This window comes from Fulvia fulva, chromosome 9 (genome assembly GCF_020509005.1).
Source record: "Fulvia fulva chromosome 9, complete sequence".
NCBI classification, from domain to species: Eukaryota; Fungi; Ascomycota; class Dothideomycetes; order Mycosphaerellales; family Mycosphaerellaceae; genus Fulvia; species Fulvia fulva.
Window position 1 is genome coordinate 2,306,929 of NC_063020.1, and position 27,868 is coordinate 2,334,796.

The window sequence follows — 27,868 nt, forward strand, 5'->3', positions numbered from 1 at the left end:
CGTATGCGTCGAGTGTATTATGCCAGCGATCCGCTTTGTACAAACGCCACGCTATGCTATGCCTCGCCACATTAGTATACACCTGTTAGAGATTATACAGCCCCTTGTCGCAACGCCTTCACTTTGATGATCTCAAGGCCCGACCTTGAAGTTCATCTTGATTCCCATCGCCGCCAGTTCAACATCTAGATATCGCAGCACACCAGGAACTGCGACCACAGTGACATTATCACCACCAACCCACTTCGTGCCCTTTCGGTCTTCCCAACATTCGCTCTTAGGATCAGTCGGTAGGGCCTTGCGACTACATTTCCTGCACCTCGTGCGTCCACCTTCTCTTCTTCGACCTCCATACTGTCCAGAACTTGGTTGTGTTGACAAAAAGCTTCCACAGCTCTTGCAGACATGTGCCTTTGTATAGTCACTGCAGTTCATCAATCGATCCTGAAGCAGGAAGGCCGTTCCGTGCGCAAGCAGAGCATCACGTTCCATCTCTCCGACACGAATACCTCCACCCTTTGCTCTACCCTTGATGGGCTGGCCAGTGAGAGGTGTGACAGGACCCGTCGTTCGCACCTGGTATTTGTCGTTGACCATGTGCCTCAGACGCTGGTAGTAGACGACACCGATGTAGATGTCCGCCGCCAGCTCTTCACCAGTGATCCCAGAGTACATTGGTTCGTTGCCGTAGTAGTTGTATCCAGCGCGCTTGAGCTGATGGCCGAAGTATTCGATTGCGGTCTCGCCTTCCTTGTCCTTGAACTTGAAGGGTGTTGAGTCCTGCGCCAGGCCGTGTAGAGCTCCAGACTTGCCAGCTAGTGACTCCACGAACATGCCGATTGTCATACGGGACGGGAAAGCGTGAGGATTGATGATGACATCCGGCTGCATACCACTTTCGGTGAAGGGCATGTCAATCGTAGGCCACTTTTGTGAGCACACACCCTTTTGCCCGTGTCGAGAAGAGAACTTGTCACCGATGACTGGCGAACGTGGTATCCTGAAGCGGATGCTTACAGCCTGGCATGGATCGTTGCTGCCAGATTCGTTTCCAATCAGCTTGACCTCCTCAATGAACGCCTCTTCCGCTTCTTTGTACTTGTGGATGTGGGTAATGCCATCTTGATTCACGTAGTCGCCGGTCAGCGGGTCCCTGACCACGGAATATGAAGCAGCGATAGCGTCGCCTTCCTCGACCTTCCAGCCGATGCGGCCAAGTCCATCATCATCCAAAGTCTCGCGCCAGGACGCCTTGACGATACTGTTCGGTGCGAAGCCGAACACGTGGGTGACTCCAGAGCGGCCACGACCTTGCTTGTTCTCCTCTGCAAGATCGATCTTCTTTGCTTTGTAGATAGTTCCATGACCAAAACCACGTTCGTGGGCTGACTTGTTCAAAATCATAGCGTCGTCCATGTCGTACCCAGTATACGAGATGACAGCGACAACAGCGTTCGTGCCATTCGGGAAGTTGTCAAGGCCATACTCGTTATGCTTTGGTGCTCTCACGACAGGCGTCTGACCTGTTTGTAGTCGATATGACTTGTTGTCAGTTCTGTACTTGAGTGCTGTTCCTGGTGTACCCATTGTCTGTTTACCCATCTGGCATTGATACCTGTAGAAAACGTTAGCATAGTCACAACGAGGAGATGGTAGGGAAGTCATACATGTTCCTTGGAGACTGGTTGAAGTTTGAGAAAGGTGTCTGGTTTGCCACAATCGACAGAATGTTGGTCACATCGTATTCGACATGGGTGGAATCATTCGACGCAATCTCCGGTTCCGTACATGCTATCGACATGAAGGGCTGTTCAAAAGGTCCGACGATGTCTTGTTTTCCGAGTGGTAGATACTTGACCGGTCGAAGCATCCGAGCTGCTTCGGAGAACATGAACAGGCCAGGATACTGACCTCCGTTAGAGAGCGGGATCAAGCCAAGTTCAAGGTCCACAGGTACATGATGAGTGCCCTCCACCTTCCAGTATCGCAGTGTGTCACTGATGACTTTGGCCTGCTTGGGCGAGCAGAAGCCCAGAATCCGGCCATCGAGCTGCACGACAACGCTGTCTTCCAATTTTGCATCAGCTATACTGGACACGCCAAGTTGTGCAATAAGAGCTGGTATGTGCGATGCGTCTGTGTTGTCTGTGGAAATCAGACATTTGTGCGCCAGATGATTCAGTAGACCGCAAGGAGAACCATCAGGTGTGTGAACAGGGCATAGAAATCCCCAACTTTCCGGAAGAAGCTTTCTCACAGTCGTCGTCTTCAGCTGTGCGAAGAAGCTACCTCTGTGCACCATGCGGAAGTGGCTGATGAAGCGGTAGAAGTTAATCTTCTCAGCCACGACTGTGAAACCTGATACTTGCTGCAGATCCAGGCCACTGGGACTCACCAGGTTACCAGTCGACATGAAGTAGTCCAATTTTTGGCCCAGGTTCTCGTTTGTCCTGCGCACGACCTTCGGCATGAAGTCTTTCTCAAACTCCTTACTTGTGAACAGAGGGAATTGGTTCATGCGTCCGTAAATTCGTAGCGTGTCACCGATGGAGTTCAGCCACTCATCGACCTGCTCCTTGATGATCATGCCGAACAGGAATCCGGGAAGGAGGATCTCCTGATTCTGTACAGCATCCGGATTGTCGAGTGTGCATTCACCTTCGGCCAGGGAGTAGAGTTTGCGGGTCATAAAGACCAGCATCCTGAACTTGTCGTTGTCCTGCGCCTCTGTAACATCGTATGAACCAAGATGTGGTAGAACGACCTTCCTCAAGAACTCCGTTCCAGCTTCCTGATCGCTCATGTCTTCCGGCACGTTGAGAACAGGTCGAAACTTGGCTCCAAGGTACGCTCTCGCCTTCGCTTTGCCACGCAGTTGGAACGCCTTGAACGTCCGAAGTAGATGCTCCACGCGATCTGTGACGAACTGGCGACTCTCCAGCCCTTTGCCGCCCGCCGGTCCGACTATGCCCTCGAAAATCTCGCGATCGTTCGTCTCCGCAAGCGCTTTCAACACCAGCATTACCGGGACCAGGTATTCATTCTTCCTCCAAGAGAATCGGAAGATGACATTGCCGTCGGTGAGGTAGTGTAATGTGTTGCTCTGCGATGTCTGATCCCTTCGCACTGATCGGATCTGCACAGCGTACTTTGAGTATGTTGCTCCCCTGTTCTCGAAAGATGGTCTTATGAGTGCCAGAGGGTAGTTTCGTCGATTGACAATCAACATTCGTATGAGCTTCTCGATGCCGTTGACGATGAAGTAACCACCCAGCTCTTCAGTCTCCTCTCGTCGATTGACTAGCTCTTTCGGTGACAGTCCTTCCAGATGACATCGATTCGATCGTAACATGATAGGTAAATGCCCAAAGTCGCGGATCGTCTCTTGCCATTCGCCATTGTTTATCCTGTACTCCAGCCTTCCTCGAAACCGTCCTCGATATGTGCAATGCCGTTCTCTGCACTCCACTGGCAGGATCTCTCTCTTGTCTGTTTGCGTCTTGTTCGAAGACGGTAACGTGCTCTTCTCCAGGTATAGCTGCTTCACCCGCAACTGCAATCTATTCCGTCTTGTTCCATCCTGTGCTGCAGTTCGCGCATCGCCGTCCAGAAATGTTTTGGTGCCAATGTCTTTGAGCGCATGGGACAATTGGCCACCATCCGCGAAGATGTTGTTCCAGGACTCCACGTGAGGCTTGATCGCATCCTGTAGCTGTGGATATGCGCTCCCCCTGCTAGGTGGATTCCTGAAGAGCTCCTCTCTCTTGAGCGTATCGTACTCGACCGACCATTTCGACAAGGGAGCCATCCTGGGGCGCGGTCTTATATGGGTGACGATGATATCCAGGCTATTCAGCACCTCCACATCTGTTCCCAAACTGCAAGGCGTCTCAACGGCGACCTCACTCCAGCATGTGAACGAAGATATCGCTGCTGATCACAAAAAAGTTCAAAGGCATCGGAAGTTTGAAGCTAAAAGCGGCTGGCGCCGCCTGGTGCTATCGGGGTCCACCTAAGTGTTAGTGGAGGTCCAGTAAATGCACGATGCAACCTATTCCATTTCGGCGTTACATACAATCGCTCGACTGTCACAAAGACATCTAATACAAACATCCCGCGGCACGCCACATCTCTTCACACATCCCGTGACAGCAGTTGCCCCTCCAAAAAGAACTCGTTGTCCATTGCTCGGTCCATCCTGCATAGTGCGTAGGTACATTTTACGCTTCTACCTACGCTGGAACGAACGACTTGCCCCGCCGCCGGCCCGCACTCTGCAAACTTCCTCGTCCACTGGTCAAGACCAGGAACCCTTTCCTCCTGAACTGAGCCGCCTCATCCAGCTCCTTTCGACCCAGCGACTGGCCCCAGACAAAACCACCGGCCCAAGAGTCCCCCATCTGCGCCGTTGCCCAGCATGGTGGGCATCTTCAAGCGCATCTATGATTGGCTACTCAGCTTGTTCTGGTATGGTCCCTCTTCCCTATAGCACTCCATATACACGGCGGCGACTACGCTGAATGTTGCCGCCTCGGAGCCTGACGCGGGCCGCGGTACACCGCTTCCACTCCGGCAACGTGTCGACGGTGGTCGACGACAACGACAACGATACCATCATACATGATCATGGACGACGCTGATATGGACTGCTTCCTCTCAACAGGGCCACCGAGATGGACATCACCATGATCGGCCTTCAAAATGCCGGCAAGACATCGTTGCTGAGGGTCCTGGCGGTGAGTCCTGCGCGATGCCGATCGAAAGGCCTTGGACGATGGCTGACGTTGTATCACAGGGCGGCGAGTTCACCATCGAGTAGGTCTTGTGTGCGACCGACAGGGATCTAGCCGAGATCTGGCAGCGCCGCCATGAGACGTGTTTCGAAGCTGATACTGTGTGACAGCTCGATACCGACGGTCGGCTTCAACATGAAGCGGGTGCAGAAAGGCCATGTCACCCTGAAGTGGTGAGTCATCGAACTGTGCTCCTCTGTCCCTGGTCGTGACGACGGAGTGGGTTGTGGTTGTGTGGCGCTGAAGAAGGGTTGTCTTTGTTGTCACCTGACTGACAGTCGCAGCTGGGATCTTGGAGGCCAGCCTAGGTTTCGATCGATGTGGGAGAGGTACTGTCGAGGGGTGAACGCAATCGTGTAAGGCTTCGGTGGACGTCTCGTGCATTGGTCTTCCTTCTGATGGTGTTTAGATTCATAGCAGACTCAGCCGACAAGGAGGCACTACCTGTAGCCAAGGAAGAGCTCCATCTCTTGCTGGAAAAGCCGGCCATGGAAGGGATCCCTCTGCTGGTCCTTGGGAACAAGTCTGACCTTTCTGGTCACGCATCCGTGGACGAGCTGATCGCAGCGCTGGACCTGAAGAAGGTGACGCACCGCGAGGTAAGCTGTTACGGCATCAGCGCAAAGGAAGAGACAAACCTAGATGCGGTCCTGCAATGGCTCATCGCCCGAGCCAAGCAGTGAGCTCGCAAACATGTGATTACGTTTCCCGGGGATAGGACTCAAACGGCCTTGGACCACGATATATCCACGACATCATGGCCTACGATGATGAGCACAACGTCAGTTCGGAACATTGCGTTTGGGCATAGAAGGACAGGAATTTGCGGCGCGAAGCTGCACGCCAGCAATGGCAGCATGGGCAAAAACATTGCCCAATGAAGTGATATCTCCTTTGTTGTTGGCAAGGGGAAAGGTTGAATGATGAACGGCGGCGAACATCTTCCTTTCTTCCACGCGTCGTCCTTCAAGCAATTGAAGCGAGCAGTGATGGTATTTTCTTTCGATAGCCCATTTGATGAATGGCTCTGATCATGTGACACGAGGCGACGGCGGGTATGGGGTCCACGGCTGCAGCGTTCGCGATAGCTAGCATCGGTATGCAATGTGTCGGATCCTCGTGACCTCTGGCAGGCGTTCGTCCTGTTCGCGTGCGTGTGTGTGGCCGCTTCTTCGTTTAGCCTGTACGGAGCTTCGTGTGACCCATTGCCAGGTACCCCTGACGCCTCTGGAAAGTGCGCGTTGTTGTTCGGATGTCGCTGAGAGTGGTAGATGTGAGTATGAGGGCGAGTAGAGCTGGAGAATGCGCGCCGAAAGAGATTTCCAAGCAGGAGAAATTGGAGCAATGGAATAATAGGCCTCGCACTGGCCTTGGATGCGCGATGCGTTGGCAAATGCACGCTGGCATGCATACCATGCAAAGGAGAGCTAGCGCGTGGTACTGGCGGATCTGTGGCTATGCAGCAAGTCCACGACTGGGCGCTACATTATCGTATTGCTATTCGCCAGGATTCGTGCCCGTCGCTGTGGCTGTCCTTCAAACTGTGGACGTCGAAGGTCGACACTACCAGCGACCATGACGTTTCGACGCTCTGGTTCAGCTGGCAAGCTCTCATAGCGCATTCATGTCTTCATTGCAAAGGCATTGAGGTCAGGCTCGGGTGCCATGCCGCACGAAGACGAGTCCGGTGCTGTCGGAATGGCGATGCTCGGATTGGCCGCGTCGCACGTCTGGGCGGAGTGGCCTGACGGCACTGCGTGGCTGTGTAGATCTCCGTCGAAGAACAGCTCAAGAACGAGCTCCGCGTCATCATCAATCGACTTCTGTGCTGACTTGCGTCTCTTTACTAACAGACAGCGACAAAGCATCGGTGATTAACGACCACTTTGTTTCCTGCCGCCACCATGCTCAACCATCTGGAACGTCGCTACGAAAAGTAAGTACTACCCTGCCTGGCCTTGAAGACGTACCTGCACATCCGCAGCAACGACGCCTTCCGGATAGCGGCACACGACATGGACTCTGCGAGATCATTCTACAGAGCATCCTTTGCCACCAGCAAACACCTACATCCATATCCGAATCACCCGTCTGCCTTGGGTCTTCCTCCCTCAGGCGTTTCCGGCTGTTGCACACCGCGCACCTCCAGCAGCTCAACTACCAGAATCACCTACTTACACCATGTCTAGCTGCTACCGCGACAGCATCACAGGCGATACCTATTGCGACAATGACACCTGGAATGACTGGGCGCGCTGGGTAGTACTCGCTGCCATCATCATCGTTGCCTTCCTGCTCTTCTTCTCGTTTAGGTAAGCACAACCCTATCGCAAACATGTACGACCACCCTCTAATTTGTACAGCTGCGTATCTGCACGACGACGAAGACGATTCGGTGCACAGCCGTACCGTGGCACAGGGTGGGCACTCGGACGAACGCCTGCGGGCCACAATGCGCCGACCTACAATTCTCAACCGTACTATGCGCAGCACGCGAACCAGTACCAGCAACCACAGCCATACTACAATAACAGCCACAACCCGCCTCCGTACACTCCACCGCCAAACAATGGCTATTATGGGCAGAACGATGTGGAGCTGCAGCAACCACAGCAGGCGTATGGAGGATATCGCAGCGGGGAGGCACCTGCGTATGAGCCACCGAAAGGAGCACCACCAGGTAGAGTCTGAGCGATAAGAGCGTGAGCATGACGAGGGAGGGCGAAATACTTGGGCAAATTATGGCACGGTGCTTAGGCGAATGGGCAGGCAGGACTATCACGGCGTTGGAAATGAGCCTACAAGCTGCTGTGCTACACGCAGCATACGGCACTACTTCTACATCACGAATGAAATGCAACGAGCGCTTCTGTGAAGAAGCTCTATAATGAGCATTGGTTGCTATCTGTGAGTTCATGTCCCAGCCTTCCTCGAATAGACCTCAAAGTGCATCACAAGCGATGTTCAGCCACGATTCAAGCAATCAGCAGCTATTCCCGTTGCATCCAGCGCGAGCTGCTTTTCAGCAGATCTCACGAGACGGCGCTGTCCGCTTGCATCATTTTCCAATGCCAATGAGTGCACATGAATCGCAGGCACAACCAGCTACGTCAGCGCCCCAAGTCCATCGCGCGGAGTTCTTTCGGATGAACCACACGTCCAAAACGGCAGACCCTCTAGTAATTATCAATCACAGCATTTTATTCCAGATTGTGAAGCTCTTATCCGCGGCTGTGTAAAGATCAGGCCCACAAGGCGCTTAGAAGCTGCCCTCTTTGGTCAAACTAACAACCGCATAGGCACAATCGCCCTACCGACTACCGCATAGGTTATTGCCCTCATCTGTCAGCGGGGAAGGCTCGGAGGATGGATGAATCGCGTGAAAAAGGCCAGGAGCTCCAAACACATCTTCTCACAGTCACATACACACCTGTCCCTTAACACCGTCTCATATAGCCCATCCACCTCACTTGAACCCATTGCCCCGCCTTATCATACCCCACCATGAACAACATCCTCCCCAAGACAGCTACAGAGCTCAACCCCGGCGAGACCAAGCTCCCAGATGACGCGCCAGAACCTGAAGGCGCACATGATGTGCAAATGAGTGATGCTAAAGAAGTCTCGAAGGACAATATCTCGAAACGAGCCTCGAGAGAGATTCCGGATCAGAACTTTGCTGAGGAGGTTACGGTGGGGAATAGAGAGGATGACCCGCAGATTAAGGTGAGATGGATTTGTACTTGTCGTGCTTGTCAGACATACATACGCAGCAGCAGTTGCTTGGACTTTGCCACATGGGCATCGAGTAGGGCTGATTCGAAACTGTTCGGCAGGTCACGAAGAAGGACCAAGCACAAAGCAGCAAAGACGACGACGATGAGGCACAAGTCAGCGATATCGATGAGCCGAAGGAGGAGACACATACGATCACTGTAAGTGTAGATGGATGCCGGGGTTATAGCCTGGAGGAGTTGCTGATGTGCTCGAACAAGATCGAGATCCCCGAGAAGATGAAGGCAATTAAGATCATTGAAGGCAACAAGGCAGAAATACAGAGTGTCGCTGTACCGGCTTTGAGGGACGACTACGTTCTGTGTAAGGTGAATTGTGTTGCGCTGAATCCGACTGATTGGTAGGTTGTTTGGAATGTTAGAGTGGTGGAGGGCGAGTGCTGATGATGGGGCAGGAAGCATATTGATAGGATTGGGAAGCCTGGATCGACCGTGGGTTGTGATATGGGTATGCTTTGAGTTGTGAAGGAGTTGAACTTGTTGGCTGACGTTGAGTAGCTGGCATGGTCCTGGAGATTGGCAAGGATGTGAAGAAGGAGTGGCAGGTGGGAGACCGGATCGCTGCATTTGTGCATGGTGGCAACCAGTCGCAGAAGGAAGACGGTATGTTAAGCCATATCGTCGCGCTAGCATTACTGACTTCTTGATTCAGGTGCCTTCGGCGAGTTCTGTGTGGTGAAAGGAGATCTTGGTCTGAAAGTGAGTTCAAGATCGTTCGATGCCTACATCCCAATGCTGACAGCCACATAGATTCCAGACGCGATGAGTGACACAGATGCGGCAACACTTGGAGCTGGAGTGATAACGTGCGGGCAAGCTCTTTACCAAGGCTTAAAACTGCCTCTTCCTGGAGATGGTATGGAGAAGTACGGCGGATTCTTACTCGTCTACGGCGGCAGCACAGCAAGTGGAACGCTGGCAATCCAATACGGCATCCTGTAAGTCCCATCACAAGATCGGCCAATTTCAGCTTCACTGACAACCTTCAGCTCGGGCTGCCGCGTAATCACAACAGCCTCCACACACAACCACCCCCTCCTCAAAGCCCTCGGCGCCGAAGAAGCCTTCGACTACAAAGACCCCGGCTGCGCAAAGAAAATCCGCGACTACACCAAAGACGACCTCCGCAAATGCCTCGACTGCATCGCCGAAGGCAACTCCCCCAAAATCTGCGAAGAATCCATCTCCTCCCAAGGCGGCACCATCTCCTACCTCCTCAAAACCACCCATACCCGCGAGGACGTTGAAAACATCAGGACTCTGGGGTATACGATTTTCGGGGAGACGTTTGAGAAGTTCGGGATCAAGAGTGAGGCGAAGCCGGAGGATTTCGAGCATGCGAAGAAGTTTTATGAGTTGACGCAGAAGCTGGTGAGTGCGGGACAGTTGGCGCCGCATCCGGCGGAGGTGGGAAAGGATGGGTTGAAGGGGGTGTTTGAGGGGTTGGAGAAGTTGAGGAAGGGGAATGTTAGTGGGAAGAAGTTGGTTTATAGGGTCGGGCAGACGCCGAAGTAAGGAATGGGGAGGGCGAATGTGATGACACAAGACGACAGGACCAATCTTCAGCACAGTGTTGCACAAACCATCAAAACGGAGACCTTCGGGAAATTGTAAGAGTCTACGGCAATGTGTATCCACCATCGATGATAGTATCGCTCCCAGTCTGATACGAACTCGCATCACTCGCCAAGTACAAGAACAACCCCTTGATCTCCTTCGTATGGCCCTGTCGCCCCAACACGGCCATACGGTACGCCTCATTTTGCACCTGATTATATCAGCACCTCTCCCCAACTCCTCGACCACAACTCCACAACTCACCTTCGGCGCCGCTCCCAGCTTCGTATCAAAGAAGCCCGGACTGACAATATTGACACGAGCAAACTCCCTCCACTCCCTCGCCAGTGACTTGCCCAGGTGCAGGATACCAGCCTTTGTAGCGTTGTACACCGGCTGATCAACGGGAACGTTGACGATGTGGGCAGAGATCGATGCGTTGATGATCAAGTTTCCAAAGCCTTGCTTCTTGAAGATGGCGCCGGCGTATTTGGCGCAGAAGAATGTGCCGTCGACTGTGGATTTCAGACGTTAATTGAAGATCAATGTAAGAAGAGGAGGGGAATGGGGGAATGTGTCATCCTTACAGTTAACAGACACAAGATGTCTATACTCCTCAATGCTCATTTCCAAAATCGGCTTACTGATGGCCGCGCCCGAGTTGGCCACGAACACATCCAACCTCCCAAAATCACTCGCAATCTTATTGACGACTTCCTCAACCTTTGCCGGGTTCGAAATCTCCAGTTGATACGCCGCAGCCCTAACACCATGTTGCTGGGTTAACTGCTTCGCTTTCTCGTGCGCTGCTGGATTTGAGTTGTATATCAGTGCAACGTCGCCGCCGGCTTCAGCGATCGCCTCAGCGACTGCGAAGCCGATACCTTCGGACGCTCCGGTGACGGCTACGACTTTGCCTTTCATGTTGAATTGTTCCAGGACATTGCTGGGGGTGTTTGGGAACGGGCGAGGCTCGCGGGGTTGCGCGGCCACGTCTTCGAGGGACATTGACATGATTGCGGTGGTTGGTGAGGATTGTGGTTGGTGTGTTGGTATGGGAGTGAGTCAAGGTGAATTGGAAGGGATGAAGTTGAAGCTGTACCTGCCTTGATATTTATCGATGCGCTGTTGTCGAAGGTTTGGCGAGAGTCCGCGTGTCGGGCAAGTTTCTCCCCGAAGATTGCCCATAATTGTGAGGAAGGTCAGTCTTTCCATAGGTGTCGCTGATTATCCTAGCAAATAATGCTGTAACAGCATATGGCAGAGTCGAGGGCGTGCAAAGAGTTACGTTCAGTACACAAAAGCTTGCGAAAACAATGCCGACGCTGGAGGAATTGTCACTCACCAGAGTGTGATTTGACTTAAGATGGACATCGCTGTACCAGGTCATTGTCGCACAACAGGACGATGGCTGCGTCTTGAGGCGGCAGAACGTTATTGCTTGAATATGACGTGTATTTTGCCTATGGCCTGGATTGTGGTCCAACACTGTGAACAATTCGCTTGCAGACGCTGTACGAATCATTCTGAGCCTTCAATAATCAGATCTGCCGCGCTCTCAGCTACGCCATACAGCACAGCTTGTAGATGTGCCCCGATCATCGCCTACGAGCTTCGCCCACTCATCGTAGCCGGATCGGTCACCACGAGTCCAGCCACCATAGTTCACAGCAGATCCACCTCCAAGAACGCGGCCAGTCTTGAGGTCGAGGGATCGGTTGTTGAGGGGTTTTTGAGGTTGTGTGAGGTAGTTTTGATAATAATCTGCTGGCAAGGCCCAAGCGGTGGCTGGAGACAGCACGGTTGGATTGCCTCGAGAATCTGGACCTGTCTCAACGAGCGCAACAGAGCGATCTGAAAATGCTTGTATGAGACGGGATGCCACGACGCAGCCGCAAAGTCCTCCGCCTGCGATGATATAGTCGTATTCTGTTCGAGTTGCCATGGCGGTGTGAGTTGATTTCTGTGCTATTGTCAATGCAAATCTGAAAGCTCAGTTTGAAGAGTAAATCAGCGTGGCGAGGAGTATAGTGTGAGAAAGCATGTTCTCATGATTGATCCTGCTCGGGACCTGAGTGTAGGGTCAGCCGCGCTTGAGCCCCGTCCACTGCAGCGGGTCGCAGATATGGTCGCGAAGAGCATGATCGGGCTGACTACTGAGCTGAGATCTACGCGAAGCGTCTAGGGCTTCACAGCTGAAGGTCGTTGTCCGGCGACCCAGCTACCGATATGTGCGCTCATCTTGGCGAGTGACATGCCATCAAAAGGATGCGAAGAAGTGCTCGTGAACGTGACGGAAGGTGCTGCATATTGTTCGAGGCGATCTTTGAGACTCCTAAGGTCCAAATATATATCCGTTCAGGTTGTGCAAAACTGGACGATAGGTGGCTCGTCGAGAGCCCTGCTGATGGCTGATGATCCTATTGAACATGTACATGTGAGAGGTCGTAATGAAGACATGTGAAGTTGACTGATGCATGGGCGAGAAGGAAAGTGCTGTCAGAGAGGCGTCGGCAAGCTCCGCAGTTCTTGGCGGCAATTGCTCCGCATCGCACCTTCCCACCGAGAATTGCAGCTTCTTGAACGTCGAGAGTGAAACGCCAGCGAAGCGACCGCAACACCCGACAAACCACACCGGAGCCAACAGCAAAGATGGTAAGATCATCCACGACTTCATATGCGCCCGCGATCGTGTTTCGAGATGCAGCAGAATTGTGGAAGATTGGGGATGTGTGAGGAAGGAACTCGGAGAGGCGAATGAGTCCATGCCAAACGGCACCACGAACGGTCAATGCGAGCGTGCAGTGGACTGCGGATGTATGCGCAGTATGAGATGGATATGCTCGGCATGGGAGATGGGCACATGGTTTTTAAGATAAGAGATGGATCAAAGCTGCAATTGGGAACACGATCGCTGCGACGCAATAAGAGACGAAGATTGGACAGTAACTAACAAGTCTCTCTTCAGGTTAACGTACCAAAGACTCGCCGCACCTACTGCAAGGGCAAGGACTGCAAGAAGCACACCCAGCACAAGGTCACTCAGTACAAGGCCGGCAAGGTACGAAACAGCAGGACACCGATCAGGACATCAGACACTCATGGTACTTTCAGGCTTCCCTCTTCGCGCAGGGTAAGAGACGTTACGACCGCAAGCAGTCCGGTTATGGTGGTCAGACAAAGCCTGTGTTCCACAAGAAGGCCAAGACCACCAAGAAGGTCGTTCTCCGGTTAGAATGCACACAATGCAAGACCAAGGCACAGCTGGCGCTCAAGCGCTGCAAGCACTTCGAGTTGGGGTATGTCGAGCAAGACACGCCAGGTCTGGAGCCTATGCTGACGATTCTCACAGTGGTGACAAGAAGACCAAGGGTGCTGCACTCGTCTTCTAAGCGGTTACGTCTCTCTCATCATCACGGCAATTACGGCGCACGGGATATGGGCGGAATGGCTAGGCCTGTAGAGCCAAATGAAGAAGCTTGCATCCAGCACAATACCATGAAGTCTCGCATTGAACGCAGTCCCAAGCACGAGTCGCATCGTCGACTTGCAAGCAGCTCTGCAGTCCCGATATGTAATGACACGATTGAGTCCTTCGGGCGTCGACAAAGTCTATCATGTCCAGCAGTATGGCTGCTTCAGTCATGCACTGTCTCGAAATGTTCCCTTCCATCGCAACCAGGAGCCACAGTCCGATTCAAACCGAACACAATCACCATCCAAACTCTGCTCAGACATCACCCTCATCCCAGCTACCCCATCTTCCTCCCCAACCCCAAGAACTCCTCTCTATAAATACACCCCTCGCCCTCCCTTTCAAAGAACTCCAGCTTCGGCGGCTCCTCCCAAGTAGCTTCACTCTTCGACCACATTGGCGCATAATACGGTTTGGTCATCTGTTTCTCTTCAAACCATTTTCTATCCTTACTCTAGACTTCAACAAATCTGAACTTGTCTGGTTCCGCCGGGTCTTGGAAGACATCAAAGAAAAGGCATTCTGGCTCTTTCGCGCACGCGGCCCAGACTGGGCGGTGGGCCGCTTTGAATTCTTCAATGAGTGAAGGTTTGATTTTCAAGGTGACGAAGAGGCTGTGGGAAGGGGATGTCAGTCTGTTGACGAATGTGATGGGTAAAGAAGTGACATGTGCTTACGTTAGTTGCTTCCCTGACATGGTCATTGGTGGGACTTGTTCGGTGTGTCTAAAAGTGATGTGTACTGCAGCTGATTTGGTGTGTGGCTGTCGTTCTTGGGTAGTACTGCGAGGTACAATTTCTATTTTTTGATGCTTATAGCCCCGCGCTGAGGTTTGTCGGATTGTTTGTCTATTTCTGCGCCTTGGGGAGTGAAGAAGCTTTGATCAAAGGTTCACGGACCGAGCACATGGCAGAGACGGGAGCATCTAAAGGACTGTTCTGAGGCCAAAAGCATGTTGGTACGTTGGGAGTCTACAACTCTCAGTGTTGTGTCTGTTCGACTTCGATGCAGTTGTCGTCTCTATTTCGACCATTGCTACATCCAATAATAATGCGATCCTGGTCTTGCGTACGGAGGAAGAAAGGTACATGTAGCTTTGGTACGTTGGGCTTCGCGTGAAGCGGCGGAAGATACTTGTGACCGTAGCTGCCGTCAGAGCCCAAACTTGTATGCCTCGGAGGATCGACTCTTCATGTGCGTTCCAACTTCCGGTATACAACATTCGCAGGAGTCGCTTGAAGAGGTCGGATGTTTGTCAATGGGAAGAGCCTCGTCTACCTCGTGAAACACAAGGCCGTGACCGGGGTGGTATTGGTAAGACATGCTGCAAACACCCACATGTACATATCAGAGAAGGTGTTCGTCTAGGCTCGGCTCGCTGTTTACCACCGGGGAAAGACTGGCAGCCGCAGATGGCTTCGATGGCATCGACGGCTGTGGTGGGCCCAAACAACAATACTTATGCAAGGCGTTTGGGTCAGCACCGCGTTAGCGACCCGAAAGGCACAGATGTCGCCCTGCCAATGCGAACAGATGGTCAACGCACAGGCATTTGTCACATTGACGGCCAGGCACATCGGCGTGGTGTGATGTGTGTGAGAGGCATAACGGTGAGATAGCAGCCATAGGTGAGCATGCGGCCAGGGTAGGGACATGATTCAGTGCTGAGTGCGATCACAAGCGACGTCGATGGCGCGGCGGAAGCCAGTGTGCCAGTGTACGAGTCGGTAGAGTTGGTAGGTTCATGCAGCCCCGAGCATCCCTGTGTCCACACCTTGGCGCATTCGTGGCCGAGCAGAGTGCGGTCGCGTGTGCATCACTCTGCACACGCCGGGCGAGAATATGGCCCTCTCTTCGCGCGCCGCATGTCCGCAGCGACCTCTTCTCGACCGGCATCCCCTTCGTGACCTTCGCCGCCGAGGTTATGAGCCGCACGCGTCGAGATCCAGCGTGTGGCGGTCGAGGGACGTCCCGATGACGGCAAATCAAACCCAAGACCACTGACTCGACAGTGCAGTGCGGATCATGCTCGTCTGGCAATCGTGACGCTGACGCAACGGGGACGGCTCGCAGTACGAAAGGTACAGTAGGCGCGCCTGCGTGCGCGAGTCCTGATGCGCTTCCAATGGCTCCACGTCGACGTGGAGCGACGCGGCACTTCTCGCAGACGTCTCGAGAAGAAGCAGCAGCAGCATAAGGACGATGCGAAGAACGTCAAGCCGCCTGCCAAGATGCAACGACAGAAGACGAGCGATGCGGTGCCTCAGGGCGTGACGTGGTCCGAGAACATCATACAGCGAGCTTTTGGCCTGAACGGTGCGAGTGGTGGTGATGTTGGTGATACGGACGACACAAGAGGGCACAAGCGTGCCGAGACAGCGCCAACGGTGGTGGGCAAGCACAGCGAGGACAGCAGCGAGCAACACACCCATGGCCATTCGCGAAACTTCACAGTGGGCAACGTCGGTGCAGGAGGGAAGCTATACCTCAAGCCGACTCGTGTCCTACCCAATTTCACCTATGCACCCGCAACACCTCCTGCAACGGCCGATGGCTCAGTGTCTATGTATTCCCAGGGCCCTTTGTTGCGGGAAAGCAATGCCTCTGGTACCTGGACGCCGAGGGTAGCACGCGGACGCAGCGCAGCCATGGGCCAACTGATTGGAGCTCCTCCTCTTAGTCTCGCGAACAACACCAATCGACCGTTTGCAACACGGTCACACTCTTGTTCGACCGCCGACGATCACCTACGGACTACACTGTACGATGCCAATGAGTTCAACCTGCCTCAGGACGACGATGAGATCCCCTCGAGGCGACGCAGAAGTGGCTCTGCGGCTGAGCTGCCGCGACATGAACTCGATGTGCACATTCCACACTACCGGTTGGGCACGCCGCACTTCAGCGAGCGCGGAACGGCATACTTGCACTACTCCATCGCGACCAACTCGACTGTACCCAGCTCGGTACTCTCAAGAGCTGAGTACGACAAGCTGTTCCCGATCCCACCTGGGCGAGGAGTCAGTTTCTACTCGCATCTGTCCCAAGCTGAGATGCCGCCTTTCTTGCGTGCGTCGGGACACTACAGCCCGAATGGCACTCCCTTCTCAAGGACGCCAGTTCAATCGGCCACGCCGTCGATGGCAGCAGCCATAGCGCCAGAGCTCTTCCATAAGCTGGAGGCGAACCTTCACGATCCGAGTGTGGTCCATTATCACCCAACCAGTGGACGTATAGTGGCAGCAACTCCAGCACGGCTCATTGCCCAGATAACCTCGCCCCAATTCTTGGACTACGAGCTTTTGGCCGACTTTTTCCTCACGTTCCGCTGCTTCATGTCAAGTCAAGATGTTCTCGAGTTTCTGTTCGCTCGAATGCGCTGGGCATTCTTATACGGAACCGACGGAGGCCGTATTGCCAGAGTTCGAACCTTCGTTGCTCTAAGACACTGGATTCTCAACTACTTTCAGGACGATTTCTTTCCAGATGCACTATTCCGACAAAACTTCTGTGATCTGGTCAACCACCTGGCAATCTGCCTGCGCCAGCGTCCAGACAAAGGTGGAGGAGACATCAACATCATTGGCGAGCTCAAGAAATGCTGGCGCCGTACTTGTGCTTTGTACTGGCCTAATCACCCTGATGCTCACGTCACATCGCCGGACAAGGACATTGTGGCTGGCGGTGTACCTGATCCTTCAGTACCAGCAGCGCCCTCGGCCTTGAGCCTTCCACTAAGCTTTCGACGCACGACAGCACGAGCTTCGATCTTTGAGATCGAGCAGATTCAATTGCCCGAGGAGCCGAAAACGGTCAACTGGGGGAACCTTACCAAGGTAGAAACTAATGAGCGAAGTGGTCGCTCTACGGTCACAACACGCACGGCAAGCTTGCCGGTGTCCGCAATTAGTGAGCAGAGTCTAGAAGTGCTATCGTGCTCTATACCGTTCCTTTTCCGCAATCTTCGTCCCTCCGCTCGCTCGAGGACAAAGCCGTCTGCTGCTCCTAGACATGTCGAGATCAAGGAAGAGAAGGCGGGGGAGCAAGAGACGAGCAAGAAGCCCAAAAGACCAACACACGGGCACAAGAGGAGCGGCAGCTTCTCGGATGCGTTGCGGGACAAAAGAACGCCACTGTCATCTCCAAGGACAGATGCAATTGAGCTGAAAGATCTGCCGTCCTATGCTATAACGGGAGGGTTGGTGCGCGGTTTGGTGCTGACACCTGCTCCAGCCAAGGTGGATAACAACATTCCGGTGACACCCGGACCTCCGGGTCCTGACTTGACGGAGGCTAGGCTTCAGGGCCATAACAAAGGATACTTCGAGGCAGGCCAAAGTATGGCTGTCAAGAAGTTCGTAGGCGAGGTCAAGCGTGCCTTAAGCAGTCGCAAGGCGGGCAGCGAGTCGCCTGCACGGAGTGATGGCTCCGGCTCGGCTGGTGGCTCGCGAAGCACTGTACGCGGACGTGTGCGTGTCGCAACGAAGCCACAGCCGGATTGGCAACAGTTGCCTGGTCCTGATCGACTCGATGTGCTGGGCTTGACGGTGGAGAACACCTTCCAGGACTCGCTAGACTTGGCCCACCAAGAAAGGGCGCAGCGTGAACGAGCTTTGACAGAAGACAAATTGTCCGAGCGATCCCACGAAGGCCTCAGAACGCCGCCAAGAGAGGCCGAAGACGAGGAGAACCTGGATGACAAGGCAGCACAAGAGAGATACTACGGTGGGAAGGCGCTTCCGCAGCCGCCTCGTGCTGAGACACCCCGACCGACTACTGCCCGCAAAATGACCTCCGATTCAGCCAAGAAGCGTTCGGAATCTGTAGAAGTCATGGACTTCGGCCGCTACAACAGTCAGTTGAACAGTCAAGTCACCACTCGCAGCCGATCTATTGTCATCGTAGATGCCACTGGTGCGCCTCAGATACCATTCATGGCTGGCGGCCTGGGTGGCCACTCCTTCAGCTCAGCTTCGACGGACATGATGCCGATACCATTGTTTCGGGACAAGCACGATCAACCGCCTGTACCGCCAGTGCCGAACCATTTCACGAAAGACTATGCTGGGGTTGGAGCAGCCGCAGCCGCAGCGTCAAACGCTTACGAAAGCCGATGGGCATCGAGCATTGATGATGGACGAACCTCCGATCAAAGGATGCATGACCTGCTAACGGCGCCCAACGCCTGGGACATGGACTACGGCAGCAAGGCGAGCAGCCAGAAGTCTGGCGATACAAAGCCACGGAAGTCGTCATCTGTCTACAATGCAGCGCGTTTCCAAATGTCGCCTCTTCCTCAGCAGCTCCGCAGAGTACCCGGCGGCGATCTGAAGCACGCCCATCATGTCAAGTCTCTCGAGATGGCATTCAGGCCACAATCCGCGGGCACGAACTCGACGAATTCCCGCTCATATATGCGATCAAGATGGCTGTCCATGACTTCAGACGGAGACATATTGCCGCCTGAACTAGCGCCAGAGGTCAGAAGGTCAGTGTCCTTGCTCGACACGCCCTCTTCGGCGCAGATTCTGCGTGCGTCCTTTGAGGAAGAAGCGAAGCGGCTGAAGGGCATACCCGATGACATCAATACCGAAGGTGGCATTGAGGATGCTCTGTTGAAGCTTGAGGGTAAGATACCAAGCCCAGCAACAAGTGCGAACAACTCGACTGCTTCTTTGGAAAAGCGACCAACGCCTACGGACGACCCTATGAAACGGGACGACACTTCTGAAAAGCACGAGACACCGGTAGTTGTCGAGACTCCCGAGAGGTATTCAACGCCAGTGGGTGCCAGCACGACCAGTGACAGCGTGGACGAAGATGAACATACGCCGACAAAGGCTCACGCGCTCAAACCATCGCCTCTGCAATCACACCCATCTACTTCGCCTCTGCAGTCGCACCCGGTCGCATCACCTTTGCAATCACATCCCTTTGTTTCACCTCTGCGATCGAATCCGGTGGCTTCTCCTCTGCAATCACATCCACTGAAGCCACCTCCAAGATTGAAGGAAACGCCAAGTGGAGATGTCAAGATGACCTATGTGCCGTACTTTGGACAAGAGTCTGCTTCTGGAAACACAAGTGGAGACAGTCCAACGGTCACCGAGACCCAAGGAGCCAGCATATACCACTTGTCAGAGTCGGGCATACAATCCATGAGCTCTCAGACAGAGTATCCACTGCCCAGTTTCCCTTCAGAGTGGCCATCAGATGCGTTGGCCTCATCCACGTCAGTTCTGCCGCCCGAACCTCGGCTCAGCAGATATTCATTACCAGACCCATACGACCGGATGGATACACCGGAGTCATTCCCGTACGAGCGGAAGCCAGAGAGCATTGCGCAGAGTATGTCTGATGGCCGCTACCCAAGCTTCCGGCCAGGTCCTTGGAACACTACCGGAGACCACACCTCGTTCTTGTTGGACGACAACCAAACACTTAGTGATATCTCGACAGAGATTGCCGCCAGTGAGTATGGTGATCCTGGTGTTCGTAGCTTTTACTATGACGACGACGAGCCGATGCCACCAATACGGCCATTCGCACCTCCCACGTCACCGTCGACCAATGGTGGCACGGCAGCTTCGCCAGACAAGCGACACTTACTTCCTCGATTACTCCCGCGCGACTCGGACACGCCTCTGAAAGAGACCATTGGTGCACCCATGTTAGTGCCTCAACCTGCAAATCAGCCATTCCCGCGAAGACCTCCAGGGCAGAGCGGGACTCTGAAGGCGCATCGCAGATCAGAAGCCGAGTCACCGACGTTCCCAGCACACATGCCCTTCGTTCTGGCATACGAATCCGAAGTCATCGCCGAGCAACTCACGATCATCGAGAAAGATGCCCTTGACGAGGTTGATTGGAAGGATCTTGTCAGCCTGAATTGGCAGCAGAGCGCACCTCATGTGACCAATTGGGTCGACTACGTGAGCAACGACCAGAGTCTCGAAGCGAATGGCATCGACATTGTCATTGCACGTTTCAATCTGGTAGTCAAGTGGTGCATCTCGGAGATTGTGCTCACAGATGTGCCCAGCGAGCGAGCGCGCACGATCACGAAGTACATTCACATCGCAAGCCACTGTCACCGCCTACACAATTTCGCGTCGCTATACCAGATCACGCTCGCGCTCCTTTCGCCAGAGCTTGCCCGGCTGTCAAGGACGTGGTCACTGGTCGCACTGCGAGAGAAGCAGATGCTCGAGAATCTTGAACAGCTCTGTCGACCATTACGCAACTTCTACACACTTCGCGCAGAGATGGAGACAGCGATGCCGCACAATGGCATCATACCCTTCATTGGATTATATACCCATGACTTGATGTTCAATGCCTTGAAATCGGCACGCATTGATGCTCCAGCCGGCGGTAAGGAGCCACTGGTTAATTTTGAACGCTATCAAACGGCAGCAACCATTGTGAAGAACCTTCTCCGCCTCATCGAGGCCAGCGCGAAGTATGACTTCCGCCCGGAGCCCGAAGCTCTCAGTCGCTGCCTCTGGATCGCAGCGTTGGAAGATGATGACATTGCCAGGCGGAGCAAGTCGCTTGAGCAGATATGAATGATCCACGACGCTCTCGATACCCTCACGACACAACAATATATACCACAGCACTCATATCTCACGATACGGCGAGGACGCCACATATGACGACACTTAACGACCATTTACTTTATGTTTTCCTCTTCTTGCTCTCGGCGGATCTACGACGCCCGAATGCTGAGAATTGACTGGACGATCTAAAAACATGCGTGTCGCAGCATGAAGCGGGAGGTCTAATAGATCACCAAAATCCAAGTCCAACGGCTTGCTGCATAGCATTTCCCTAGAGTGTAATCACTACTAATCATGGAATTTCATGCACTGTACATAGATCACGAACTCATGAACCAGCATGTATCAAACAGCGTTCTCTTCAGTACTCAGACATGAAATGAGGTAATTAGCTCTGATCAATCGAGTCAGCCCGCACCTCCCGCAGTGTACCTCTTGCACTGACGGGTAGAGATTTTGACAGACCTCCAGCACAGCATCAACCAGACATCTTCCATCCACAGCATCCTCATCCTCCGGCTTCAGAGTAGACTCTAAGCCACACAGACAATGGTCCTTCCCGAAGTTCGTCAAACTGCAAGACACCCTCCCATCCACCGACTTCCTCGCAACAAAGTCAAAAGCCTGGTCATAGAAACAGCTGACTCTCATCTCGTGCCTAACGCTCAGGACCAGCTCAACTTTCAACTCCCTCAAATGCGTCGCCGCAGGCTCCATCATCAATTTGCTCCGCCACCGCCGCAGGGCAGCAATGTACTGATCATACGTATGCACATTCTGGAAACTTGGTTTCCGGAAGGGAATCCGACCGATGTCAAAAGCGTTGATCGAGTAGTAAGTTGAGAGGACTTCTCCACGAAGTGCTTTGCACACCTGGGCCAAGGCCGGTTCTGGCGCGATCCTCAGAGCTGGAAGCGAGGCGCAGAAGCCGTAGGATTGCTGCCAGGTAGGTGTGAGGAGTTGTATGTGGGTTGGACATGTGAGGACGTCTTCGAAGATGAGGTTGCGGAGTTCACCGGGCAACTCTAGGAAGTTTTGGTGCTGAGTGTGTTCGAGGGTGTTTCTTGGGGATGCCATTGTGGTTGTCTGGGTTGTTGAGACTTTCTGGCGAAGTCTGGGGACCAGGAAGCTTTTTGTGTAAGAATATGCATTGAAAGCTTCGAGGCGGACCATTGTCGGCCCTGCTGTGGCAATGTCGGAGACATGTTGAATCCCGAACTTCAGCGCCTGTCTCGTGGAGGCGGAGGCAGCGCGAGACTGCTGATGTGCTTCAGTCGAGATCGGAGTGAGAGTCGTCGCTGCATCATGGAAGCGAGTCCGGTACCGCGCACTTCTGTCGGGTGGATGCAGCGTACTCCCTTCATGCTGCAGACATCACGCTAAGTCGGTTTCACAGTCCATTTTTGCCCGTCTAAACCTGTAGCTGTGACAACCTCAGGTCATGTCGGTTCAGGAAGGCCCGTGCACGTAAAAAGTAGCATGACTTGCAATGGCCAAGACCACCACAATTTCTACATGCCATCATTCCTGGACCATCACTCCAACCCCCAGCGATTCTTCAATACTCAACCCAACCTAAGCAGTGGCATTGATCGATAAATCTAGGTGGAAACGCCAAAACATCTTCATCCAGGGGGTCTGTGCACATTATGTGCCCTGGCCAAATGCAGGCTGCCACTGCCGTGAGCCGTGGCAACCTGGTTGTTGAAGGGTGCGGAAGTGCATCCATTAGTCGCCGTGCTTGCCGAGAGGTCTGTGTTGGTTGCGAGCGCGGGCACTATCTGCGACTGCCGAAGGATGTGGCTGCCGTCGAAGCTTGTTGCTGGAGATCGACAGATCCGCGGAAGACACGTGCAAGAATCGTATCGCTCTTCATGGGCCAACAAGAAGAATGCTTTGAGGGATTGGCGGAGTGTGTTTGATGGGACTTTTTGATGGTGTTAGTGTCCTCACTAGTGGTGCTGGCTCTGCTGTTCACGTGTTCGATGCTCGTGCTAGACGTAATTGGACGGTCGGGACTTGGCGCTGAGTTGCTGTATACCGCAAGCTTCAGTTGTGTTATTTGGTATGACCGAACTGCCGCAAGCACAACAGACCCTCGCGACTGACTAGAGTAGTCCCAGACACTAGCAGTGCTTGAACTTGTTCATCTGCTCTTGTTCACCCCAATGCGCACATGGGCAAAATTCATGTAATCTGGGCCAAAATGTCTCGAAGAGACTCGCCATTTTCACCTATCCTAGACCACGAGCACAGTCGTGCCTTCGTTTGTACACTAACCAATGGCGCACCACGTGTTCCGTAGCCATCATCGCCTTATCGTCCATTTTACGAGTCCAACACTTCGTGATGACCTTCGTACGCGCGCTTCCTGGTTGTGCCATGATTCCGAGCACTAGAGCATGCTCGCACATCTTGTACTGCGGTGGGGCTTCTGCCGCGGACTGCGACAGTCGATGATAGCAGGAAGAGTAACGCGACCTCGGGGCTCGGCATGGCCTTAACGTACTGGCAGCGCCGCCAATCTCTCCTCTTCTTGATGATCACGGCCAAGCTTTGCACCGCGCCAAATCTGGGGGCTGTGTTCTAGCAGGTAATTGTGGAATCGATCAGATCCCAACAAGTCATGCCGCGGACGCGAGGTCATTTTCACAACTGTTCAGGCAGGGTGTCTCCAGACTGGTCCTTCTCGGTGTAGTGGCACTTCCCGCCATCTTCGGCCGCCGTGACGTTTGATAGTAAAGGCCCGAGAACGTAGCGTCCACCGCCGGAAAGTGATTGCGCTCACTTCCGCCACTGCTCTCTAACCGGGTCCCAATATTGACTCGCGCTACTTGCGTTCGTTGCTATAGCCATCGATTAGCTGTAGGCGTGTAACGTTGCATCACTCACATACTTACCAGGAGCGCTTGAACCTGATGCAGGACCAGCGTCGGCATCTGGGTCGGGAACGTCATCGGGGTCTACAGTTACGGAAGCGGGACTACGACTTGTAGCATCTTCATCATCGCTGGATACTGACGTCGTTGGTGTGAGAGTTGGTGGCCGGCCTTTGTTGCGATAATCTCGATACCTGCAGTACGACAATAACCGAGTCAGTGTGAGCTCTGGGCATCAGAGCATGCCGATCACATCGGTATCGTACCTGAACACGTGCCATAGTAGCCTGAAGAGAGACGAAGGTCAGCTGAAATCCCTGGCGGCGCATCTGCAATACAACCGCTAATAGGACGGAGGACGTAGCGAAGCGCGAATGTGTCAAGACTCGTGCCTACTTTTTCTTGGCGTACCATCTGATGATCCAGTTGTCCGGTATCTCGCGATCCGTTGTGTCGTGGCCAAACTGGTAGACAGCCTTGGTCTCGATCCGCGCCAATTCGTAGATGCGCATCACCTCTCGTTGCCAGGTAATCTCGTGGATCTGGGCGGTACTGCTGATTTGGCTCTGCATCAGGCGCCGTCGTGCCTCTGCGGCTTCCATCTGTCGCGCATCAGACGTGTGCACCGCAGAACGCTCGCGTGGATCTTCAAACCTTCATCAAGGCATACACTCTTTTGTGAACCGAGTCCGCAGGGTTCAGACCCAGGCGCGCAAAAAATCTGGCCTTGCTTTCGCTCTGCGCCAACGCTGGTACTAATGGTGCCATGAAGAGCTTTATCTGGTGCCGGCTATGTCACCCTGGGTGCGTTGTATGATGGATCGTGTGCTTCCACGAGACTGACGAACTACTAGCGAGCACATGGCAGAAATATTCGACAAGTATGACACTTGATGCCCGATATGTACCTTGGTCCAGTATTGGTGCAGGTCAATGATTGAGAAACGAACTAGCCGGCCCATGACAGCGACCTCTGGCAGAAGAGGACCCACACATACCCGCCATCCGAGCAGCAGTATTTGGTTCTCCAGGCGACTGATTAGCTTCTTTTGAGACGAGTGCCCAACCGAACGATGTGTGCGGTGTAACGCCTTGGCAAGTTCGTCTGAATATATGAGTGAAGATCTGCCGGGCGGTGCATATTCATTTGCTGGACGCGCAATCGGAACACTTTCATAGGCTTCATCGTCATCCCACTCCCGGAGCCAGCTCAGAGGCGACCCTACCAGGTCTCGGAGGTAAGTCTCAATGCACGGCTATCCTGCATTAGCGGACAGCCTGTATGCTTGGTCGAAGTCGTTCGTGGGACGTTCGGACCGAGTCTTCTAAACCCCGTCCAGAGGGTCTGCACGATCAAGTGGCACTGCTGCAGGGCTGACAATAACGGGGGTCCGTTCAAGAGTGCCAACAGCTTTCGGAAGGGTGTGGATCGACTGCCCAGGCAGAGGCAAGGCGCTCGCCGACTCTTGCGCCGTGGCATGCAGTTCCAGAGCAGACTGCAGAGCAACGTCGGCGAAGCTTGTCGTAGATCTGCATCCTCTTGGCGGATGGCTTCTCACATGGGCGGCTTGCAGTGCGGCCGGCGCCTGGACAGCGGCAGGCTGAAGGCACTCGGATCTATGGACACGGGCGAGTTACGTACGTACCCACGTGTGTGGTCTCGTTGTTATCCGACTCAGCCCGTAGCGATGTTCTGTCTGCCTGCTCGCCGAGGCACTATCAATCGATCAGGCGAGCACATGAAGGTACTGATGAGCAACAGTGATTACCATGTGGCCGACGGCCGCCGAAATCCGCGTCTTGTCGTACCTCGTATATTGGTGGATTGAGATCCTCTCTTGAAAAGGAGCGGCATTGAGAAAGAGTGGGCCGGCAGTGTTGTCCCGGGCTGACGAGGGCATTGAACCCTGATTTCCATCGCATTGCCCTGTCTCGGGCCATGCGCTTGTTGGCCTTGCCACTGGTGGCTGCGAGCACCGCCTCGATGTTGGAGGCGTCTGTAAGCTAGGGCCATTTCGGGACCACATACAGTATATCAGGAGGAAGGGAAGGCGCTTTGCGGCCCTTCTGGGCAGGCAGCGTGGTTTGCTTGTTCTCACATCCAGGTCATTTGATGTTCTGTCAACGTAATACACTCTATAGCAAAAGCGTATTATGACTTCTGCAATGCAACAGCGCAGGCAAGCAGGGTAGGGTGAGTTGTTGATCGTCAAGATCATCGCAGGTGGAAATAGAGTTTTGACAGTGCGTTTCGGCAGAGTGGAGTGACCACATTGCCGGGAGGGTCGAGTCGTGGCCTTCACGCCTTCTTGATTCACATCGATGCACGCCACCTGCACACTGTGCCCTGTGCCCGGCAAGCTGCATGCCTTTCAGTGGGCCGATCACTGATCATCTAGCTTGATCAAGGCACATCTAATCAAGTCTTGATTAGGCAGAACTACTCCACGACTATCATCGGCCCAAAAGACAAACGTTCGCGTAGACGCATCCAGATTCTGTCTCGGAGTTCGCCAAGAAGACCAAGATTACACACTTGCCCAACCAAAGGACCCACTGCACGGATACCTGAGCACGCTGAGGCAGGTCTTCCAGGCCTGACATCGCATCTGATCGAGGGTCCTCACATATCGATCGGGATATCCTTGTCTCCGCCGCAACCGCAGGCGTGTTGAAATACACAAGCAGAGAGATCCAGACTGCTTGATCTGTCACCGCTCTCTTGGAAAGCGAGCCACGGGATCGTCCCTGCGTCGATGAGGCATGTCTCTTCGACAGACTTCGCATCGCATTGCGCCCAAAGTCGGATTCGGATCCTTCAGTCGTGCTCAGCAACACCACATATCCCGGCACTTTAGTCTCCGACTACTTCTTTTTGGAAGATGCTAGCTATGGTAGGATAGTGGCCGATCGACTTATTGAGCTTCTGCAGCAGCAATATCGCTACCCATGCCATACTACGGCTTAGTCTCAGCCGAGAGCTGCCAGCCGTCACTTTGGGCGTAGGCCGTGGCATTGCAAATACTAGCTGACCCCTCGACACTTCCCCGATCCCCAGCTGGCCGACCGGTCCCCAGTTGCCTCATCAAATCCTAACTAAAGTGCATCAAATGTCGGCTGTCTTGCACGTCGCCGTTGCGCCTTGGGGAGGGCACATCCCACTCGTTGCCGGCTCGAGTGCGTGGAAAAGATAGATGCTAGAGGTTTTCGAGGCGCAATATGTATTGAAGCTCAATCAAATTAGGCGGCAAATGATGGGGCTCGGTCGGCCAGCTGGGGATCGGGGAAGTGTCGAGGCTAGCTGACCTACCTGAAGCTCCGCATGCGCTGTAACGGCGTGCACGACACGCTCATGCATGGACCTTGAAGGACACTTCAAAGATCTGCTTGTTTGTCTTGCTTGGCGTCACGAGCAGTCCATTAGCCAGAAGTGGGCAGCGCATCACAGTCCGTTGACCGTATTGGGAAGCGTCGCTGACCTCTTCGCCACCTAAATCATCACAGCCCAAGCAGCATATCACAATATCTGTCACCCGTCACCCATCATTCGACAGAACGTCGACCACTCGCCGACACCATCTGAGCAATGCTGAGAATCTTCAAAGCTGTGACTAGATGAAGCCAAGAGCACATGGCGCAAACGACCAGGGTGTCCGATGCCCCAGCAGACCGCCAGGCTCAGAATCTTCCAAGGCCTCTCGGCGATGATCAGAGTACGAAGGTTGATACTGTGACTGGCATGGCGACCGCCTCTTTTGTCCATATCTCTTGGCAGCATTCAGCAGCCATGTTTCGGGGGTTGTCATCG

At 53.8% G+C, this 27,868-nt stretch overlaps 11 protein-coding genes across 11 annotated transcripts; 5 read left to right on the plus strand and 6 right to left on the minus strand.

The window, feature by feature from the left end:
- Positions 1 to 132: 132 nt before the first annotated feature.
- On the minus strand, positions 133 to 3,808 carry CLAFUR5_09325 (DNA-directed RNA polymerase I subunit RPA2; the record flags this gene model as incomplete). Its single annotated transcript, XM_047908473.1, has 2 exons — positions 133 to 1,615; positions 1,668 to 3,808. The coding sequence occupies 2 exons, from the start codon at positions 3,806 to 3,808 to the stop codon at positions 133 to 135; spliced, it is 3,624 nt and encodes a 1,207-aa protein (XP_047766405.1).
- Positions 3,809 to 4,417: 609 nt separating this feature from the next.
- On the plus strand, positions 4,418 to 5,476 carry CLAFUR5_09326 (ADP-ribosylation factor-like protein 8A; the record flags this gene model as incomplete). The annotated part of the gene is made up of 6 exons (XM_047908474.1): positions 4,418 to 4,467; positions 4,664 to 4,736; positions 4,796 to 4,815; positions 4,904 to 4,966; positions 5,078 to 5,149; positions 5,203 to 5,476. 6 exons carry the CDS (start codon positions 4,418 to 4,420, stop codon positions 5,474 to 5,476), a joined length of 552 nt encoding a protein of 183 aa, XP_047765831.1.
- Positions 5,477 to 6,974: 1,498 nt separating this feature from the next.
- Positions 6,975 to 7,484, plus strand: CLAFUR5_09327 (uncharacterized protein; the record flags this gene model as incomplete). The annotated part of the gene is made up of 2 exons (XM_047908475.1): positions 6,975 to 7,105; positions 7,157 to 7,484. The coding sequence occupies 2 exons, from the start codon at positions 6,975 to 6,977 to the stop codon at positions 7,482 to 7,484; spliced, it is 459 nt and encodes a 152-aa protein (XP_047765837.1).
- An 813-nt stretch (positions 7,485 to 8,297) lies between these two features.
- CLAFUR5_09328 (Hps1-dma1 cluster oxidoreductase toxD) lies at positions 8,298 to 10,102 on the plus strand (the record flags this gene model as incomplete). The annotated part of the gene is made up of 8 exons (XM_047908476.1): positions 8,298 to 8,519; positions 8,630 to 8,728; positions 8,789 to 8,928; positions 8,983 to 9,035; positions 9,086 to 9,190; positions 9,240 to 9,286; positions 9,338 to 9,525; positions 9,577 to 10,102. 8 exons carry the CDS (start codon positions 8,298 to 8,300, stop codon positions 10,100 to 10,102), a joined length of 1,380 nt encoding a protein of 459 aa, XP_047766286.1.
- Positions 10,103 to 10,205: 103 nt separating this feature from the next.
- CLAFUR5_09329 (putative NADP-dependent mannitol dehydrogenase) lies at positions 10,206 to 11,158 on the minus strand (the record flags this gene model as incomplete). The annotated part of the gene is made up of 3 exons (XM_047908477.1): positions 10,206 to 10,355; positions 10,409 to 10,659; positions 10,732 to 11,158. 3 exons carry the CDS (start codon positions 11,156 to 11,158, stop codon positions 10,206 to 10,208), a joined length of 828 nt encoding a protein of 275 aa, XP_047766287.1.
- Positions 11,159 to 11,702: 544 nt separating this feature from the next.
- Positions 11,703 to 12,089, minus strand: CLAFUR5_09330 (GMC-type oxidoreductase acuG; the record flags this gene model as incomplete). Its single annotated transcript, XM_047908478.1, has 1 exon — positions 11,703 to 12,089. One exon carries the CDS (start codon positions 12,087 to 12,089, stop codon positions 11,703 to 11,705), a length of 387 nt encoding a protein of 128 aa, XP_047766366.1.
- A 707-nt stretch (positions 12,090 to 12,796) lies between these two features.
- CLAFUR5_09331 (60S ribosomal protein L44) lies at positions 12,797 to 13,536 on the plus strand (the record flags this gene model as incomplete). Its single annotated transcript, XM_047908479.1, has 4 exons — positions 12,797 to 12,799; positions 13,113 to 13,205; positions 13,259 to 13,443; positions 13,497 to 13,536. The coding sequence occupies 4 exons, from the start codon at positions 12,797 to 12,799 to the stop codon at positions 13,534 to 13,536; spliced, it is 321 nt and encodes a 106-aa protein (XP_047766365.1).
- Positions 13,537 to 14,073: 537 nt separating this feature from the next.
- On the minus strand, positions 14,074 to 14,316 carry CLAFUR5_09332 (uncharacterized protein; the record flags this gene model as incomplete). Its single annotated transcript, XM_047908480.1, has 2 exons — positions 14,074 to 14,233; positions 14,297 to 14,316. 2 exons carry the CDS (start codon positions 14,314 to 14,316, stop codon positions 14,074 to 14,076), a joined length of 180 nt encoding a protein of 59 aa, XP_047766364.1.
- Positions 14,317 to 15,733: 1,417 nt separating this feature from the next.
- On the plus strand, positions 15,734 to 21,187 carry CLAFUR5_09333 (Guanine nucleotide exchange factor LTE1; the record flags this gene model as incomplete). The annotated part of the gene is made up of 1 exon (XM_047908481.1): positions 15,734 to 21,187. The coding sequence occupies one exon, from the start codon at positions 15,734 to 15,736 to the stop codon at positions 21,185 to 21,187; it is 5,454 nt and encodes a 1,817-aa protein (XP_047765966.1).
- A 339-nt stretch (positions 21,188 to 21,526) lies between these two features.
- Positions 21,527 to 22,258, minus strand: CLAFUR5_09334 (uncharacterized protein; the record flags this gene model as incomplete). Its single annotated transcript, XM_047908482.1, has 2 exons — positions 21,527 to 21,575; positions 21,627 to 22,258. The coding sequence occupies 2 exons, from the start codon at positions 22,256 to 22,258 to the stop codon at positions 21,527 to 21,529; spliced, it is 681 nt and encodes a 226-aa protein (XP_047766361.1).
- Positions 22,259 to 23,965: 1,707 nt separating this feature from the next.
- CLAFUR5_09335 (uncharacterized protein) lies at positions 23,966 to 24,828 on the minus strand (the record flags this gene model as incomplete). The annotated part of the gene is made up of 5 exons (XM_047908483.1): positions 23,966 to 24,027; positions 24,082 to 24,254; positions 24,327 to 24,347; positions 24,457 to 24,662; positions 24,715 to 24,828. The coding sequence occupies 5 exons, from the start codon at positions 24,826 to 24,828 to the stop codon at positions 23,966 to 23,968; spliced, it is 576 nt and encodes a 191-aa protein (XP_047766077.1).
- Positions 24,829 to 27,868: the final 3,040 nt, after the last annotated feature.